The 21,643-nt window shown below is 42.7% G+C and overlaps 1 protein-coding gene across 1 annotated transcript; it reads right to left on the bottom strand.

The window, feature by feature from the left end:
• Positions 1 to 919: 919 nt before the first annotated feature.
• Positions 920 to 21,307, bottom strand: ccnd2a (cyclin D2, a). Its single transcript, XM_030732343.1, has 5 exons — positions 20,914 to 21,307; positions 19,349 to 19,564; positions 16,495 to 16,654; positions 8,659 to 8,807; positions 920 to 2,799 (listed from the first exon to the last, which is right to left on the bottom strand). The coding sequence occupies exons 1-5, from the start codon at positions 21,220 to 21,222 to the stop codon at positions 2,626 to 2,628; spliced, it is 1,008 nt and encodes a 335-aa protein (XP_030588203.1). The 5' UTR covers positions 21,223 to 21,307; the 3' UTR covers positions 920 to 2,625.
• Positions 21,308 to 21,643: the final 336 nt, after the last annotated feature.

Here is a 21,643-nt window from a genome sequence, read left to right as displayed (position 1 = left end):
AATTTAATCATCTCCTGGGGAACATGTTCTCAAAGTGCTTCACCATTGAAACCAATCTGGGACTCCAGATGCATTGACAGTATATTGTCATTCTCTACACCCCACCCCCCTAAAAAAAACCAACAAACAAACAAAACCCCCCCCCCAAAAAACAAACAAAAAAATAACAGATTCCCCCAAACATGACCTGGCAGCGTATAGTCTTAGTTCCTCATGGAAACCTGGAACATTTGTGTGTGTCACTGTAGATATCTATTACAAGAAATTAATGTTGATGCCACCCATACAGTGTATCACAAAAGTGAGTACACCCCTCACATGTCTGCATATATTTAAGTATATCTTTTCATGGGACAACACTGACAAAATGACACTTTGACACAATGAAAAGTAGTCTGTGTGCAGCTTATATAACAGTCTTCATGTAGCGCAACAATTTGTCTTTTAAGATCCTCAGAATTCTTTGCCGTAAGGTGCCATGTTGGAAGTTTCAGTGACCAGTATGAGAGTGTGAGAGCTACGAAAATCCACTATGGTTAACTATGGTTTTTATGCAGTAATTTCTTTTTAACATGGTTTTACCATGGTAAAACCATGTTAAAAACTGCATAAAAACCATAGTTAACCATAGTGGATTTTCATAAGGGTATACTACAAAATTGAACACACCTGCTCCCTATGCACACCTGAGACCTAGTAACACTAACGAGTCACATGACATTTTGGAGGGGAAATGACAAGCAGTGCTCAATTTGGACATTTACGGGTGTAGTCTCTTAGGAGTGCACTCACTTTTGTTGCCGCTGGTTTAGACATTAATGGCTGTATATTGAGTTATTTTGAGGGAAGAATAAATTTACACTGTTATATAAGACTACACAGACTACTTTTCATTGTGTCAAAGTGTCATTTTGTCAGTGTTGTCCCATGAAAAGATATACTTAAATATCTGCAGAAATGTGAGGGGTGTGCTCACTTTTGTGATACACTGTATATGCAGATATTTAAGTTTTATTGTGAGGCTTTTGGGTGTCTTTTGTTCATCATTATCTTCCAGCCACTGGCTGTACATCATCCACATCTCCTACACAGCAGCATACTTCTACACCACTAAAAACTACAACCCTCTCCGTCCGGCCATCCTGTGCCGTGCCTTCCACAGTTCCACAGTGACTTCTTAGTAGCTAATGGTCCTCTCTCTAAATCCTTTCTTGACCTCATCTTGCACTAAGCAGCACAGAGAAGATCAAACTTTGAAAATCACGACTTTCCTCAAGATTCTCCTGCTTTCACATGTGCCACACATGCCGCACATGTGACAAGTTGATCCTCTTCTATCCAGACTCAAAGCAGCCCTTCACAACTTAAGAAACACCATACTGCAACAACAAAAAGAAGATTGAATGTGTAATAATTTCATTATCACAATGGCAGTAATAAACACCTCACATAAGCTCTGAGTCTGAAAAGAAACTCCTCGAGAAAAAATGCTCATAGAAAGATAATGGCCTCTATCCTCTCCTGCCAAATCTTTATCCGTCTCACTCATGGTCCACGCACACAGGTTTATTGTTGGCTAACAATGAACCATGATACACTGTTAATGCATAATGGCAGTGATATAGCATAGATGCCCAGTTGTACGGATGGACAAAGTATGTGTTGCCCCGGCTTGCTCCACTGTCTTTACACACACAAACTGTAAGCCTACGACTTTATTCAAGTGCCTCTCGCTTTAGAATCACTGTTAATAATGATACAGGATTACATACTCAGACACGCACCCTCTCACACACACACACACACGCGCGCACACACACGCACAAACGCACACACACACACACACACACACACACGCATGCACGCACGCACCCACGCACACAAACATGGTTGCAGACTGCATCCACAAACTGACGCATACAAGCAGCCAGACAAAAGGAGCTTATTGATCTCTACTGTTCAGTTCCAAAAATATGTCCATTGAGACCCTTAAAAAAAACAAAAAAAACAATAATAATAATAATTACTAATACTACTAATTATTATTATCATCCCAGGTGTTCCCTGGAATCCACCAACTCTCAGCAAATGGTCTCACAGCCTCCTCGGTCTCATCATCAGTACATGATGATAGTAATAATTGAGGAGCTTGATCAGGTGACCTCTACTACACCAGTAATCGTGACTTTACTCATAAAGCGAAACAGGGAAGCTGCAGTCTGATCCCAACTATGCAGTTTCTGAATAGTTTCCACACCTTCTACCATAACAGCCTTATTATCAAGCTATGGTTAAAATATAACTTAAAAGATCATACTATACAATCAAAGGCAGAATGCAAATATGATTGACTTCCCTTCTGGATATCCAAGGCCTCACAGAGCTTCATCTTGTATCAAATTTGATATTTTAAGGCTATAACATCATAGAAAATCTATTTTATGAGTAGGTGCTTTCCACCTGAAGAACAGAAATCTACAAAAACAAAACAAAACAAAAAAAAACTAGCAAGCATTGCTCTCTTGTTTTTAAGATTTTTACATTTTGTTCTTTTTTTTTCTGCTTTTAAGAAAATTGACTTTTTTTTTTTGTTGTAAATCCTGTGCAATGTTTCCCTCTGGTGGTTCACAAGTTGACATCACGGACATCTGTTGGCGTGGAGGATTGATCCAGCTCATCCAGGCCTTTCCCACTGGGGCCTCTCTGAGTCTGCTGCTGTTGCTGCTGCTGCTGCCGCCCTTCACGTAGGCTGCTTACCAATACACGTTCGATTTGCTCCTGGCACTCTTTTAGAACATCCTGTAATAAAAAATAAAAAAAAGCCGGATGTTAGATTATATTCTTTTCTAATCTGCAAATGAGAAGTGGAAAGTTTCATTCCCATTGCTTAATCAAGTCAGCAAAGCCTTCTTGAATGGTATAGTTCCAGTTTTGTAACATTGGGTATACCCATGTCACTCCAGATAAGACTTTATGATGAAACTTGAGAACAAACCACTTTTTTTTTTTTTTTTTAACTTCACCAATTTAAAGCTAAAATTTTTATATCAAGGTTGCAACACGCAACCTTTAGAACAAAAGCCTAAGCAAATATTCTCACATACAAATCAACTGCAAATTTGCTTTTTATAAAAGGAGTTAAACTATCATTATGACTAAGAATAGACATCTGAAAATGGATGTCAGCACATGTGATGTGGTAGTAGAGTGGGCAAGAGATTTTAAATGACCACTGACTTTCTAGCTGCTTGGGCTACAGCCAAAAATGAACACAGACATGGGCCAGACCCAAGCATTACATCAGCCCACCAGGGTTGTGCAGTGAACACCACTGCTATAGTCCTCATGTAGCCTGCACACATGTGCACAAGCCCCCCCCCCCCCCCCCACACACACACACACACACACATATCACTGCCCTCCCCCATCCAGCCGCCCCACCACCTTTGCCATTCCCCAAAACACACAAAACCCAAAACAGGAGTAGTCTTGACAACAGCGGCTGAAAACACAGGTAGTATTAAAGCTATGTTAATTACATCCACCTCCTGTGGGAACACAAAGGTGGTGCTTTTTTTTTTTTTTTTAACGAGAGCAGTCTGTATGCCTGCCTGCCTGCCTGCAGGGGATCCATCTGAGACCCGACCGCATCGACTTACACCATCAAAGGCCACCAAAGCAAACTGAGAATCCACCTGGGAGACAAACTCCTCAACAGCACCAAGGCCTCATATCCTTCCCTGGTGGAGGGTTGAGAGACGGGACAGCGCAGTGCAGTAAGACGAGGGCAGGAAGGGGCCTTACTTAAAAGAATGCTGAATGGGTTGTTAGCAAGAGTGTCAGAAAAAGGTCAAACTGTTTTAAGGAGAAGAACAGTGATGAAAGTCATTAAAGACTTTGAGTGGATAAAGCTGCTTTTCCACTTAAAGCACCCAGAACCTTTAGTCTAAGGGGCTTTAACTATTGTGTTTTGCACTGTAAAGACTTGCAATGATGACGTCCAATCAAAGGTAAGGATAAAGCAAAAGAATGCACAACAACAGTGAAGTCGTATAATGCGAGGTGCAGGCAACCAAACAATAACTGTAAGCATGGCAGAGATGCAAATAGTGCTTTGCAAATGGGATTATTTGATTCTATGCTGGGAGGAAAAAACAAAAACAAACAAAAAAAAGCTATAGCAGCAAAGCAGATTCAATGCCACTAAAATGTGTGACTGAAAGTAATAATTCAGAGCTTTTACTTCTTTTAGACTGTGTTCCTTGCAGTGTTTTGTTCCTCAAAACGTTCCTTGACCTTTGGAACATTCTTGTGGAGAATACAGGGCCTAAGAAGCAACTGCTGGACCTAACAAAGAGTTAACACTGCTCTCTGGTGGTGAAATACTTTAAAACAACTGATACTGAGCTGCTTCCCTTCACTTCTGTGCATGCATACACATGCATGACCTTGCGCCTTATAGCACTAGGCATCTGTGGGAATCATGCCTGAAAGATGGGTGAAAGTGTACCGCTTGTGGAGCAGGGAGACATTCTTTAGAAATTTACAGCTAATTTAAACCTGATGGCCTCAGTTTGAGCCTGTTATGGTCTCTGGTGCTGCTGAGCCTTGATGAAATAAGAACTGGGCCCTCACTCATCAGAATTGCTCTTAGGGAGCTACACGGGGCTGAGTGGCAAAAGGTCACAGTGTCAAAGGTCAAACAGCCTTACACATAACAGGGTGAGACATATTTCAGAAGTTACATGTGTTTAACCCAACTTTCAGGTCTGGTAATTTGTTGAAATCTTGCCCATATGAGTTTTTTTTTTTTTTTTTGCAGATTTCTGAAAACTATGAAGTAAGACCTCCTTTCACATCTCTGAATTTGAGCTCTCTAGAATCTATCAATGCCCAGTTCAAGTAAGTTTTTTAGCTCACAATCAATAGACACTGATTTGATGCTGAAGAAGTTGGACTGATCTGGGCTACATGTCTTTGGGCAAACATTTTCCTCAGCACTGGCTTTGACATGGAGGAAACCCCACAAGCATCTGTCCCTTAATCTCCTCCAGAGGGTAGCCACTAATGTGGGGGTGTGTTCATGCACACATACAAAATCTTCCCACCAACATGTGCCCCATTGGTCATAAAATCTCAATTCCTGTGAGAAAATTAACTAAAGCGCAGAACATGTAAAGGAACTGCCTGTGTCTTACCACAAGAATGCACGCCTTCATTTCTTAAAAGACATTCTCCCCCCTGTCTGTGCTGCTCTTTAGAGCGGCAGTTTGGATACCTTGCCAAGCCCCATGGGCTTTATTTGAGAACCTTTAATGACTTCAATGTGTGACTACTGGAAACATCAATGCTGTTTTCACAGAAGCTCTAGGTACTTGGACAATAAAGGGGCCAACAGCACTGAATAAATTCACCATGGGATGTAGTGTTATACTTAAGCATCTTATTTTGCAGCCTCAAACCGGAAACACATGACCACCTCTGATCCTCCCTTGTACTTATAGTCCTCCATCTGCCCACCCCAGACATACATCATACTGCAACAATCTGTCATTCTGACAAATCAAGGCATGCACAGTATCCCTGGGCGGCCTTTGTGACACTGGCAGCAGGAGGAAGTCGTGCAGACAGACAAAACCAAAAGGAAGAAATGTGTGAAGCCATGGAATGTGTTTTAACTGCTGACTGTACCACACGAGACAGTGTTGGATACTCTGGGAGGACTTGGTGGTCAGACAGCTGAAACACACACAGGCAGACACACACTATGAATCTCAGGGAATCTGAAAACAAAATATCCGGGGGCTGACACTGGAAATAAGAAGTCACCACATGACTTGAATTTCCACAAGTTACAATAGAAAATGTGACCTTTCTCTTTCTTTAGCCTGCATACCCGAAACACCACAAGTGGCGATGCCACAGGCTGTGTTGATATAATCCATCTTAATAAATGCATCTTTTATCACAAGCACTTTGGCTCCAAGAAATAACTGTTAATGAAAGCCATAGTGAAAAAAGGAACAAAAACAGGAACAATGGGAGTAATAGGAAAATGTGTTTCCGGTGTCTTAGTATGTGACCCTGACTGAAAAAAAGATGAATGAAAGACTGAGAGAAAATGATTGTCAAAACAGTAAAATCTAGGAAGTGGTGCTCTTAAACGCTTGCACTTCTCCTGCCTCTGTTTCCTCTTTTAATCAATCAAGAGCAAACGGAAGCTGATCTGTCTCCCACTTTAAACTCAACACATTCACACAAACAGCCCCATTTGCTGGACCTAACTGGACACCCCTCGAGGCCACACCAGGTGTTTGTGAGGCAATACACATTCCTCCAGTGGCCCAAAGATGGTGACTTGGCCCTATCACATTTCCACTGGAAAACCACAGCTTCTGGATACCACAGATGCCAGCAGGGAGCCAGGGGGGTGGCGTTGGCCATGATGCTGTTGGCAGCAGCAGCTACAGTGGTTGGCGAAACTTGCTTGGCCTTCATATTTTGCCTGGCTCTTTGGCAAACCAGCTACGAGACACTGCTCTACCAACTTGCCGAGCCTCTGTGCTGCCGGACAAAATCAAACAGGGTGCGCTATGTGTGCCCATTTAGACTCATACCACCAGGCCAAAGTCAAAATGAAGATTGACTTTAGCGTACCTTTGGGTGTCAAATTGACACATAAAGTGGTTGAGCTTTTGCAAAAAGAAGGTAGGGTGGGTGCTAAAATAACACAGCCAATGATCAGCGTTTCCTCTTTTGCGTGTATGAAAGCTTGCATATTCAACCAGTGACAAAGGGAGTAAATAGCACTGACACCACTTATTAATGTTGACAACTAATTCTGGGCAGTTGCCATCGTGCTGCGGTGTTCTTGTTTTTCTTTTTTTTTTTTTGGTTGTTTTGCAAATGGTGCACAAGCCTGATGTAAGATCTTAGGAAAATCTTTTAATTCTCTAAGCTATGGTTGGCTTCTTAGTAGTTTATACTAAAGCCCTATATGTTGAATTAGGAACGATGCCTTCTGCTTTTCCTCCTGTGTTTACTGCAAGCCATGGCTTGTCTGAATCCAGGAATGTAAGGAGTTGATCATAGAGACACAGAGCGACTTAATTCCCTCAAGTCTAAGACCTAGCAGCCTAAAACACACTGAGGCCCTGTGCTGCTGAGGCCAACTATTTGTTTTTCCTCAGCTGCTGAGCGAGACTTCACACAGCTCGCACCAGAGGGAGCCATGCTTTCCAGCAGTGATGCATTATGGACCATAGGAGGAGACAAGAGAGGGCTGATTGTCGCCAGGGAGGCATAACACCCCCTCAGTGTCCTTTTCACACTTCAACAGCTTTCTTCCACCTCCTCCTCCTCCTCTTTTGCCTCCTTTTCAGACAGAATTTAACATGCCACGGCTGATGCTTGGGATCTGTGTTGTGCTTGCTGATCTGCCCCCTGTGCACTGTGCACACATTAACTGTAATGTTTATATTAAGTATGCCATTACCAACCAAAAGTCGTTTTTATCATGTTAGGTATTAGGAACACTCCTGCCAAGGCAGTGACTTCACACGTGAAGCTAGTCCTGCAGTACTGCACCCTACAGTTTGCATGGGTCACTTTCCCAACAGGGAAGAAGAATAACTTCACAGGTTAACTGATCTACTCAGTGTGACTCTCCTTCCCATATACACTTCTGCCTATCTAGTCACCCTAGGAGTGAACAGTTTAAATCTTCTCTCCCACGCGTGATGAAAACCAGGAATCTCAGAGTTAGTAGGGGCCCTGCCTGTGTTTGGACTCAGCTTATCCACCAGTGAAACATTCACTGTACCCAGACAGCCACACAACAGCTAAGCCAGGCTTCCTTTCAGTTATAGAGCATACAGTATATGCTCTCAACGCAGCTCCATTTAGAGGATTCTTTATATGAGGGAGGCGCTGAACTGATGGAGAGGAAAAGATATTATTCCAAGACAGGTCAAGCATAAGAGGAGAGGGCATAGAGACAAATATTAATGATTTCTTTTAATGAAGACGTTTTGTCTCCGCTACATACTGAATTTTCTTTAGATATCAAATGCTGGCATTAAATCTCCCCAAAAATATGTCTGTGGGAAGCCAACTCTGAGTGTCATTTCAACTTTTGTCTATTGCAAACACATTGCCTCAACAAGCATGTGGCATTCCTTAACTTTTGACACAAATAAATTGCCAGATTTTTCCAACAAAGTAGCAAGTTTGGCGGGTCAAGAACACACGATTGCTTGAGAAAAACCAAAAAACTGTGTGTTTCAGTGGTAATAAGATAACTTAATTGTGACATTTCATTGGAAATGTATACTCACCGCTTAAAGTAAGCTTCCAGTGTGAGAAACAGCTGATTAAGCATTGACTCATAGTTACTGTAGTTTGATAAATACAAGTTAACATCTAACTGATGTTAGATGAAACTTAGTCATACTAATTTAAATATTACTCAAAAACAAACCCCCAATTTTCGAGACGTAAGTATTAAGCTTTTAGCAAGACATTGATTGACAAAACCACGTTGGAATTTATTTCGTTAAACCCATTACTTACTGTTTCAGATAAATATGTCTTGTCAAAGAAGCTAAAATGAGAGTGCTAGATATAGTAGAGTTTTAGAAGAGTGTTAAGCAAACTTACCACTTCTGTGTTTGTAATTTTTGCCAGCAGGTCTGTCAGACTGTCACCCCACTGTGAGTGGTCAGCTGAATCAAGCTGTAGGCCGCAGATTGCTGCCCCCACACTTCCTGTGGCAATCATGGAGGGAGGGTACATGGCGAATCTGAAATCTGTTAAATGAAGAAATAATATTGGAGTTAAACGTACCTTCACTGCTGTTAGTTTGAAGTATTTATTGGTGCATTAAGTTAGGAGGCAAAATCTTTGGTTAAGTGGGTGAATGTTTAACCGCTGTGTCTATTTACCACTGGATTCTTTATTCACCTGGTTTCTTAATTGCACTTTTCAATTCATACGCTCTTCAAAATGAGTACAGATACATCCCTCCCAGATACAGTATGATTTGGTAATCTAGCAGTCAGCTAATAAACACTCCTTCTATTGCACTGGCTCTGAACGCTGGGCTCGCTAATGACCAGGGGCCTGGATAATGAGGGTTCACTGGGCTTGTAAAGGAGCTGAAAAGCAACCACCCTCACCCGCTCCCCAATCCAGTCCCCCTTTCCCCAGCCCGGCCCCTTTTCTTCCATCTCCTGAGTAAATCGTGTGCTCACTGAAAAAAGCCCCATAGCACTTGGAAAAAAAGGAATAAAGAGGCTCAGTGCCTTTGCCAATGTGCACTGCTGTAGGTCCTTTTTCCACGTGTGGTCACAGGCGTGCGTCTCAAAGACCAATAACCTTGTTAGCTCCCCTCACTGTCATTCATAATGCAAATGAGACAGCTTGTGAACGGGCCAGAAGCCCGAAAAGGCAAGGCAACTGGCATACAGTGAGAGAGAGAGTGCAAGGGAGACAGACAGACAGGGAGAGTTTTCTCTTCACACACACACACACACACACACACACACACACACACACACACACACACACACACACACACACACACACACACACACACACACACACACACACACATACACTCTATTCTCTCTTTATGTCTTCTTCAACTTCTACCTTTCTTCTTGGGTAACACATGGCCTGCTTAGATGGGCCAGTGAATGGCACACATGCCGCAGTCTTTGTTGCTACAACAGGCAGTGGTTTGCATTGGCGGCCCTCCTATCTTTTAGCATATTAATAGAGTGGCGGGCCTATGAGAGGGAAGGCAGAAGAGTGTGACTCCATTGTCCAGAGTCATCACCTCATTTCACCCAAATGAGAGACACAGCATCCATCCCCTCTCTGCTGATACCAATTCAGCTAGACAGGCTGCACAAAGACCTTGGCTGGACATGAGGACAGGGGGTTGACAGGGGGGAGGAAGATGAAGAGGGCAGGGATGGACGGTGTGGCGACAAGGCAAGAAGGAGAAAAGAGTGGAAGGTTGCAGGCGTGGTGAGAGGAGGGGGAGGTAGACAACTCTGCTGCACATCACTCTCAAGTCTGTGTCCAGACCCTTGTGAGGTTTTGGAAGAAGAAAAGAATTGCCCTCCAGTGACCCTCACCTCCTGCCTCCCATCCAACCTCCCCCCATCCCTCCTTGCAAGTATTTCTCTGTTCCTGGGCCACCTATGGGTTAGAGCAGTGAGTAGTGGGGGCATAGAAACAGCCTGCACATTAACATATTGCTATATTCAATTGCAAAGCAAACCGCGTGTGATTGCTCTGAAGGAGATTTTTCTTCCTTCTTTTTTTTTTTATTTGGAATCAAAGAGGTAGGGCCTTTGATAGCTGCAAAGGCAGCCTCTCACTGCCTTTTTAACATGCACAGCCAGGCGCTTTCTCATCTTGTGGGCTCAGTGTTGACAAATAAATGAACTTATTATACACCCCTGTGTTAGCCGCTGGGCCTCTGCCAAGGGGGCGATTTATTAAAGGCTACCTCGAGCCAAGAGGAAAGAGCACACAAAACCCCTCAGCATTACATCACTGCTGTAAGAGCACAAGTTTCTATAGAGGACTAAGAGGACAAAGGCATACAAGGATTTACTGTAAGTGTGCAGTGAGCACAGACTGACAGGCAAGGCAACAGACACCTCAGCGACACAGGCAAGAAACAAAGCACTGATGCCTGCATGCTTTCAAATGCAGACACACACTGACACACACACACAGCACAGATGTTGGTTTGTGGGAGAGCTGAGTGGTGGGCAGTGGGCAGCAAGCTGATTTTTCGCACTCAAGACAAGACAGGTCTGTAGCAGAACAAGGACGTGCGCGTGCAGCCGATGCGGGCTGACACTCCGGCCTGGTGGCTGCTGCATGTGGGGGGAAGAATGGCTGTATTTTAGGAGACCCTCATTGATATTCATGTTGAGGATAAACAGTGTATGTAGCTGAGTGGGGACGCCTGCGATGGAAAGCTCCCTGTGAGCAGCGGCTGGCTGGCCTGGCCTGCACGCCTCTCAGCCCCTTCAATGGCCCTTTCTCCTCTCTGTGCCCCCTCGTCTCCATTCCTCCATGTTCCTACCCCATGAAACTTCATCCGTGGGCCGCTGGTCGCACATTCTCCTGCCCTACATGGCCCACTCCATCTGGGTGGCTGCAGTGCACACCATGCACATTAAAATTGTAAATTAATTAAAGCTGGAAAATTGAACAACAGCCAAAAAAAAAAAAAAAAAGAACAAGAAAAAAAAAAGGACCTCTCTTTCCAGAGCTATAAATCAGGTTCTTGTATTCCATACATGTAGTGCTTATTGACCTTGTTTATTAAGGGAGTAGCATAACGAGGACCCGGGGTCTGTTGACTGATTACGGTTAAAAACAAACATTTTGGGACTGGCATGACAGTATGTTTCACCACTAATGCAACACAGACCATTAGTCAAAACAACCTCTGTGGAGAGCTACTCAGAAGACAGTCCACCTAGCGCAGCTGCCCAAGCCCCACAAACTGGGCTTGAAAAGTTCTTCCACATGTAACAAGGAGAAAAACACCTGATTAAGAAACAATAACTTGATACCGCTCTCATTTTCCAAAAGCTTCTTGTCCAGGCCATCACTCTGGAGACAAACAAAAAACAAAACCTGCGAGAGTCACATACCCTTGCTCAATCTGTGATTTCAACTCATTTGTCAGAAAGCAGAATTCCTTCTTAATCATAGGCTGCCTGAGACAGCTCTTTTTAGCCTTTCACCATCACGTCCAGCATCACAGCTGCAGCCTTGAGGTGCTGGTAAAGTCAGTGTTGAGGAGCATACAGACTTGGATGAGATCAAGAGTGGGATTCAGAAGAGTTCAGGTTTATTCTCTACATTTAATGAGCAAATAATGTTAATTGCATTTGTGCTTGTTTCTAATAGCCAAGTCTCTGCACTGCTTCGTGGTTACAGTTTGGCTTAAATCAACTAAGTTTCATTCAAACTGTATTTCAAACATCTCTTACTGTTTGTTTAACTGAAAGCCATTTGTCATTTTCAGCCAATACAGCTATTGTGCAGTCTATTGAAATTTAGTGCCTGTACCTAATTATGAAGATATTCTATACTGTCATGCTGCTCCATCATTACCTTAGCAGCTAAATCTTGTTTATTATAATTGTCACTAATGACAAATTTCCTCCTCATTGTTCAAGAATGAATGGACAGACAAAAGGAATCAATTGTTTAATCCTATTGATTAAAGTCCAAACTACATCACATATCTTTTTACACTTCAGCCTTTATCCTGGGTGTGCCTGATGGACAAACCTAGGCAGAACTGGTCTTAAGTACTATGCACCACTAGAAACTACACCCTTCTGAGGCTTACAGAAATTGAGCATAGCACTGGTGCAGGCAGACCACAAAGTGAAGCTCAGCCCCAGATCAGAAGATCAGCTGACATCAATAGCAGCTCAGATCAGCTGATAAGCTCAGCTGATAGCCCCCATGTGTCTTTTTGGCAACAGTCAAAATATGACACGCTATTTAAATTGCTTTAGCGTGCCAGAATTGCAACACTTCTGCAGGCTGCTTTGCAACCCATCTCCTTTTCCTGTTGTCTGACCTAATCATCATCTATCATCTGTTGTGATTAAAGCTTGCTGTTCTCTGTGTGAGGTATCTTTCTGCTGCTACGAATATCAATTACTGCAGATGGAAATAACAATCTTCTTTTTACTATATTTATCCTGACAAAACTTTATTTTAAACTTTTTACAGGTGTTGCAGTAGTTTTTATTAGCTCAGGTAGTTGTGCTTTAAGTACTTAAACCCTACGGCAAGTAGCTTTCACAGAGAAAGACAAAAATTAGGAGACACTAAGCAGAAAAAAATGTTCAGGTCAAGCTGTCTGGAACCAAAGCATTTACTTTAGTACAAATATTAGTCTTTGTGGTTAACATGACCTCCAAGAAAAACATGTAAGTTCTTGATTTCTAAGCCTTTTTGGTGGGATAATTGTAGCAGCCAGAGCAAAAATCTCTGTGATCTCCAGTGTGACTCAACTGGCCACAGCAATTATAATGTGGTGCTGATTACACAACAAGGTGAAGAGGAGAACTCAGGACATGCCACTCGATGATTCACCCTGTGTGTCACATTACTGGGCACATGCTGTCAGGAAGCCTCTTCCTGCTTCATCTGTTGACAATGCAGGCAGACCGGACATGATTCCTCACATCAGCGGCGCATGCAGGGAAAGGATAATTTTCTGGAGAAGGTGGCTAATTTGTTAGGGTTCTGACTCATCAAACATGAAGGGGGTTTTATGTAAACAAACACCAGTAAAGACCTTTTCATTGAACACATCTGAGATGAATCATCCACCTCTAGAATGCTGAACTGAGCCTGGAGGGGATTCTCCGTGCCGCAGCCACTTGGAGATGAAGCTACAAGGATACAAGCATTCCTGCCTCTGGACTAAAGAGACTTAACAGCCAAAACAAAAGAAAGAGGGCTCGTGAATCAAATTACGACATTTGAGTTGTCACTGATTTCCTCAGGGGTTTGAAAGACACAGCTTATAGAACACAGAAAAAAAAAGGCATCATTTTAAAACAAAAACACTGCAGGATGAGAATTATGATATCAGAAAGAGTAAGCCTGTTCAACACAACACGAGTTCCCTCATGTTTGTCAGCTGGTGAATCATTAGTTGTCTCGATAAACTAACCAGTTAATCATCAAGTCGCTTCGTACATGCTTCAAAGAAACTTCCACATACCAGGAATAAGTGATCAAATACTATTCAGAGATAAAAGAAGAGCACTTGGTTACTTAAATCACTCATTATTTAGATCCAAACTTGTAGCAAAATCTTCATTGTGTCTTCCAGGACAATTCACTCTCTCTTGGAGAGCATTGTTGGCCCTGATCCAGAGATTTCTTTTGATCAGCGTCTGTGACCATTGTCACCATTCCATGCATACCATTACAGAAAAGGCTATTGGATCCCATATTAGAAAAAATACACTATAATCCCTGCCAATATGGCAAGAAGATGGGGCTCAGTAACCACAGCAGACAGGTTGGGGTGCATCTGTCTGCCCCATGCACCCCGTCCATTCTCCCACTTTACCTCAATTGAATAAGAATGGAAGAGGAAGCTCAGAGTGCTTGGTGTCTGTGTCTAGGAATGGAGGTTCATAATCTCCCTTAATGAGCTTGTTTCTGGGCTATTATCCGGCAGCCTGCCTGAGGGAAATGCTGGTGTTTCCTATCAAGTGGCCCTGCAGCGCTGACCCTCACATGGCTCTGCATATGAAATGTAAGGGCCAAGCCTTTTGTCTCCTTTCTCCCAGCCTCTAGCTGAGCCCCTGAGCCATTTGCATAGTCCTGAATGGACCAGCCAATGTTATTAATTAATACAGAGCCAGCCTGCGCCACCTGACAAAATCCCACCGAGTGGCCCGAACGGAACTGTTTCATCAAAAGAGAGGAGCCATTAGGAATGAGAGGCCTTATTCTCCACTTTTCCTCTTCTCTCTTGTTCCCTCAAAACCAGAGAGCCATGGTTTTATGCATGTTTTCTTTTTCAGTAAAGGGACAGCAGTGGTGGGAGTAGTGGCGGGTTGAATGCGACTGTACGAGATGGGAAGGCCACGGATGACCCTGCTGTCAACTGTCTTGTAAATGTAAATCCTCCTGAGAGACACCCTCCTTCTGCTCTGCCTTTACCTTCTCAACTCAGAGGTTGTCTTCAAGGAGGACTCTCACCAGATAACCCAAAGATTTATGGCTGGGAATGTTTCACAAGTGGGGTTTTGAATTCCCAGAGATCTTCAGATGCACCAAACCGTTGACTCACTCACGCTGTATCTTTCTTCATTTTGCCCCCACTTTGTGCTTGCCTGGATACGGAGCGCATACACAAATAAAAGGCCTGATGCTAATCCAGAGCTATCTCCATAATGTGTCTCTCCTAAAATACAATGTCAGGAGGACGATTCCAGGAGGCTCGTAAATTTATTTCCACTGCCTCATTGAAGCAATTAAGGACAAAGTGCGTGCTGAGTCTTTCACAATGTTGCTTGGGGAATTGGTCTGATCACTGACACACTGTCATTCCAAACATTAATCCGCTGGCAAACAAAATAAGGGATGAGAGGGGGAGAGGAAAAGAGTAAGATATGAGAAAACTGAGGGAATTTAGACACAGGGAAAGTATTAAAAAACAAACTAAAAAAAACCCCAAAAAACCTCTGCAAACATGAACCTTCATTTCAAACTTGTATGTCTGTATTATATCCATTGCACAATCAGTGCAGGAAATCACTTCATGCTGTGATTAGCCATCGCCTTCCACATGTCCATTCATCTAACTATATACACTCCCCCCCTATGTTGTCAGCACAAGGAGGTGTTTTCCATGGGGGTCTAACTGGCATTCCTATTTGTGGCCTGCAAAAAATGAAGCAGCTGTTGGCGGTGGGATTCACTGACAAGTGAAGAAAAAAAAAGGATGGACTGTGTGGTTATCCAAACTAAATGTTCACACAAATCCTCGAGGATGTTCAGAAGTGGTTTAGGTAGGTGCTTTTTGGTGATCACATGACTCTGCCTTGTTTGTAACCCTGAAAGTGGACTTAGAGCTGACACAGGAGAAATCTGCCCTATTGAGAGTCTCAACATGAGAATGCTATCATGCCCTCCAGCTGTAGGGTGTGGAGGCGTGAGAAGTAAAGAGGGAGAGAAAGAGCGAAGGAAATTTGAAAACATGACATGCCTCAGAATTGGCAGTACAAAAACAATGCACTCCTCTGGTTTTCCCTGACTCCCCTCATCCCTCTTGCATCTTTTGCACCTCGACCTCACTATCTCCTCATATCATGTTAAAGGCTCTCAGTCCCTCCCATTGCCTCCTTGGATGTTTGATCCTATGAGAACCATTCACCTGAAGTGTAAAAAGACAATGGTGTGCGTACCTCCACCCCTGTCCATTTCTCTTTTTGACCCCTTTTGAGGTGGGAATGCCCCTCAACCAGGCTAAAAATGCTTTGATGTGTTACTTCAGAGGCCACGGATACACCTCAAAAACATGACCACGTATAAGGCTGGGAGAAGACAGATGATGGACGTCAGCCCTAAGAGGCCAACAGTGAAATTGCTTCCATGACTCATGCTTTTCTTAGAAAGAATATTTTCCCATTGATGGAAATGCGTCTCGCTAAAGTTATGGCCAGCTGTGATTGGCTCATAGCAGGTATACGAATACAGCCGCTGCTGCTTGCTATTGAGAGAAGAGGGCTTTGATATGGGGCTGAAAGAAACAAAGTATGCTGATGTAAGTCATCACAGCTCGGTTTGGCAAAAGATACTGTCAAGATGACAGTCTTTTGGATCAGTCTTTCCAGACTGGCATGACAGGGCAACTCATTGGGACAAACTTATAATGCAGGGATGCGTGCGACATCAGCTCTCGTTGTCTCCTACCTGTGGCACAGAGGGCAATGAAGGTCTGGACATGTTTCCGAATAAGTGCCAGCTTATCCTCGGGCAGCGGCAGTCTCCTCATGATGTGCTCAATGAAATCATTTGGTGTTACTGCTGCCAGGTTCCACTTCAACTTCCCCAACACCACCAGTTCCCATTCCTAGAGAGAGAGTGAGATAAAGAGATAAAGAGAGAGCGAGAGAGAGAGAGAGAGAGAGAGAGAGAGAGGGAGCGAGAGTGAGAGCGAGAGAGTAGAAACAAAAGTCATAACTGAAAACTATTCAGTGACACAAAGACCACACCACATTTTAGCTACAGCTCTGCACTTTACTGCCATTGTTTAGCCAGTTGCACTTGAGCCAAAAGTGTGTTAATGTGACATACAGCGGTGAGCATGTGGAGGTTAAGTGTTATGGTTATTAGTCTCTGCTTCGCTGGGACTGGGAGAGAGAATCTCCAGCAGTGCCACCAACCCAGGTGACCTCGCAACACTGTCTTCCTCCCCGTCTGTCTGTCTGGCATCTGGGGACTTTCCTAAAGAGGCCCATAAGAGGCTCTACTGTGTGAGCGCCGAGTGTAAACTGATAGGCAGCAGAGTTAGCATTCGGTATTTCATCTCTTATCTTAATATATCAATCAAAATCCTATTTATACACTGTAGCACTTTACACTTTATTTAAAAAACAGTGTCATATGCCAAATATAGTTAGCCTGTTATTCCACATACAGTGCTTTACAATATATTAATGGCTAACAGAAGACAGTGTTTGATTAATCACATGTAACATCTTATTCACAAATACTTTTTATATAGATCTCATGGCAGAATGTGCTGACATGTGCTTGTCCATCTGCATGACTATGTAATACAGGGTGTGGATACTAGGTGTGGTGTTCTCTTTTCTGAGAGTGTATTGTTACTTTCACTTCCTAGAGGAGGAGGTGATTAACGAAAGAGCTGGTGACTAATTTGGGAAAAAATGTAGCAGTTTGGTTTTGCACTGCAGCCTTGTGACTGGGACCATGGATGCTCTTCATTTTCCCTTTAAGAAAAAGAGACCACGTGGACTCAGTCATGAGACAATTCAATATGGCTGCCCATGCTAGCAGCCTGCAATTTTCCAATCAAAGTGACCTTTGTCGGCTGTGTAATTTTTTGTTATCTTGCTGATGTCAGAGAGACTGAACCAGAGGGCATAATTCTTGATGAAATTAGGAATTTTTTAAACCATGGCTCTCGTGAAAGTGAAACTTACCTTCTTTGTGGCATAGCTTGGAAAAGTGTAACCACTACTGCGAAGTATTTGACTACTGTTAATTATTTGCTGCCTTCTGCTCTTAAAGGCCTTTTCCATCAATGTCAGTACGCAATATTGAAGCCAATAGCAATGCTACAGCTATGGCAGTGACAAACCTTGCAACAGAGGCTTTGTGCTGACAAGAGTGGCAATATGGTATCACCCACTTCCTTCTGCTTACTGCTTTTCTCTGTCACACCTTCTTCGTAACGTTGTGGTTCTCTTTACAAGAAGCTCTTACCAAAGATGAGGACAGAAAACGATCACATGCCCGAGCAGCTGATCTGTTTCCTGTATCTGCATGTCAGCCAAAATACTGCCTTATACAGAAACACAGAAAGGAGGCCTCAGCAAACCAGTTCAAGGACTGAGGGCTTTGTCTCCAGTCTGAAAATAAAGGTATCAGACTTTATTTTGTTAAGTGCAGCATTGCGCACTATGAGTTTGCAGCCACAGCAGCAAATTTTTTATATATTTATTTTTTAAATAATCTGTTTAAAACTAGAACTTTAATACATTGGCTCAAAATTGAAGCCTTCATTAAAGAAAGGGAAATGAAATTCTCAAACAGAAACACATTCCAGAAAATTATCAGAAACCAACGAACCAACAGCAGCTCTTTGGGAACTCGAATATACTGCAGCAATCAGCTCAGTGGGTAAAGCCGCCAGTCAGGCAGCAAGGCAGGCCTGCAACCATCAGCCCCATCTGAATCATAATATGTGGCCTCTTTCACAACATGGGTGGGATTGGCTGTTGTTTACTGAGGAATGTTTATGTAGCACCACAGAGCAGTGGGGAAAAATACTTAACTGATGTGAAACTGAGTTAATTAATTGGTTTAACCTGGTGAAGGCAGCTGGCATTATTAGGCCATAGAGGTCTTATTAAATAAATAGGACACAGAATGGTGACATTTTTAACCCCCAAAATCAAATCAAAACTGTATCATCAGTTTTCTGTGCAGTTTGCTTATAATCCTGCAGAATGAGTTAGAATCAGAAATAGTGACTCATGATCTCACATCAGAAATGTATGCATCCATGGTTATTTTTGGACACAAGCTAAACTGTAAAAGGCAAACTTGAATTTCTCTGTCTCTCCCTCTCTAGCTGACAGGAACAGAGAACTTTTTGGCTTGAGTTCAATATGACCTCGCTGATCTGTGAGAAAAATATCTACCACTAGATGGCGATGGAGACCATTGTACAGACGGGAAGGTTACTGTAAAGCCTTGAGGGTCTCATACAGTAAAGAGAGCCCTTGTAGAATAATCTGTGGAGCTCTTGCTTTTCCTGCAACTTTGATGTCTAAAGTGGACACTGGACAACAGCTTCAGTGAAATGAGAGCCCCCAACCCCGAGTAGGACATGTTTTGAACTATATATTTAAGTGAATAAACACTTAAGACCAACTGAATAGATCCTGGTTTCCAAACATGCTCTGATGAAGAAAATGTTATGTAATAAAGATATGCTTAACCAGCTGATGGCGACAACATGAGTCTGCAGATGTGTCACTGCAAACAGTGGGAAATGTATAGAACTGGTGCTTACCAGCAGCTCTTGTGGTCTGATGGAGTTATCTGTGTAGATGCAAAGCTTCTCTGCAGTTAATGGACGAGTCTCTTTCAATTTGGATGCAAGAAACATGCACACTGCTCCCAGCAGCTGCAGGTTACACTTTTTGGTGGGTACCACTGCTAGAAATCTGTCTAAGTAGTTCATGGCCAAGGGAAAAACTTCTTCCTCGCACTTCTGCTCCTCACAAACCTAAGAAGACAGCACACAGCGCAACAACGTTGAGCATTTGGAATCAGTAACTCACGCTGAAGGCACGTGACTTATTTTTCCGCATTGGAAACGTATATAAAACTTTTATGAAATAACGAAACAAAAAGACTGATCACATAAGAGCACATTTAAAATCAATGACACACATAGTTGGGGCTCAGCCAAGAATTTGCGCCCAGCCCAGATCGGTTGCGACATCATACAGTAATTCGAAATAAATTATTTCACAAAGAATGAAATGAGTTTAAGATACATACTCTCAATAGAGTCGCATTCCTGCAGTTCATTCACTAAGAAACGAATTCAAGTCACAATCAGCCGAGCCAAAAACACCAGGAAAGCGCAGCACACGGAAACACTTTCTTTTTAAACAGTCGTCATATTTTCATAAAATATTTAAAAATAGAAATAAATTATCTAGACCGATTTTCTTCACATCATAATGTTCAGGGGTGTCTTCTACATCATATCCGACGATTCCTATCCATATCCATGCAGGTTAAATATGAATAAAATGTCAAAATAAGAGGCGAGTAGCAAGCGGCTGTTTTCGGTTGCTTCACCGCCGACCCGATATAATTATTTCAAAAATTAATTAAAAATCCCCAGTGCGTCGGATTCTGACAATATTTACATGAAAATAAAGGGGAGAGACTCAAGATTGTTTAGAGACAGGTGTTGACCAGAAATATTTCACGGATTGCCAATAAATGAACATAATTACTCGGCGAGTCATTGGAGACCAAAAGAAGAGATAAGGCCCTCGCCCTTCCCGACATTTAAATATATATCTAAAACCTTTGCAATGCTTTTTGTGATCAATTCCATATTTGGTGGACACCTAAGACCCTCTTCTGTCATTTCCGACGGATTTTAACTGCTGTTACTGCGCTTTTGACACTGTAAATCCTCTTAAAAGCGCTCCTGTAAAAACCAACATGGCGATACAGCGCAAGTCAGCATTGAATTTGGGGAGTGCATACGTGTGCATGAAAATATTCAGCCTATCTAAAATAATAACATTAAATAATCAACGAGCAACTTGTGCAGACACCATGTGAGGCAGATAAAGGAAATCCTCTGGTGTCAGAGATAGCACAGCTGGCACTTTCGTAAACGCAGTGATCGGACTTTAAAAATGAAAGAAATTGCGTTAAACGGTACCGATGTAATATAAGCAAACAGCAGTCGGAAATACGAGCCATATGTCACATCTACTGTTCGAAATATTTCAACCGTCGCTCAGTAAAGAAATAAAACAAATCAGGAGGCTTTAAAGTCGAGCACGGAAATAATATGTCTTGTCAGCATTCGGTGTTTCGCTATACCTCCAACATCCAAGTAGCGACCATCCTCCTCATAAACGGCTGAATATCTTTCTGGACGCCTTTGAAATAGGAATATTGAGGCAAAAACCTCTCTTCTATAGTCAACAAGCTCTGCAGGACTCTGTCATCGCACAGAAGGTTCGGATCAGGACGAGCTCGTATGATGGTGTCCATTTCGAGGCAGAGCAGCTCCATGGTGCTGGTGTTTACACTTAAGTTAAAAAGTAGAATTTCTCTTTCGGAAACGTAAAAGTCGTATTGCAGGGCAAAAATGCAAAAAAGATGGCAGGGAAAGTCGTTTAGAGGCATAAAAAGTGAGACTGCAGGGGCTCCGTAAGAGTAGTCCTGCCTCTCCTTGTTGAGAACTTTTTCCTCTCTCCCCACAGCTCGCCTCTACTTTCCTCTGACTGAGATCAGGCGCATTTAGCCTGCCCTGCGTCCCCACTGACGCAACTGCTTTACCTCTGTATAGACACAACAAGCTGCATTCCTGTATTCCTGTCCTTCTTTCTGCTGTCCTGGTGTGAAACACAACTTTTTACCAAACTTGATACATTTTAGATGTAGATGCACAACAATGCAGGGACAAATACAAAATATCTCCATCTAACTATGACTAGATTATTTTCCTTTTACTGAGTGTTTTATGCTCAAATAAGCCAATTACATTGATTCTTTGGCTTTATTAAAGTATCTAGCCTACAGATGCTAATTATAACAGGGTGCATTC

Source organism: Archocentrus centrarchus, chromosome 6 (genome assembly GCF_007364275.1).
Source record: "Archocentrus centrarchus isolate MPI-CPG fArcCen1 chromosome 6, fArcCen1, whole genome shotgun sequence".
NCBI classification, from domain to species: Eukaryota; Metazoa; Chordata; class Actinopteri; order Cichliformes; family Cichlidae; genus Archocentrus; species Archocentrus centrarchus.
This window is presented reverse-complemented; position numbering and strand designations above follow the sequence as displayed.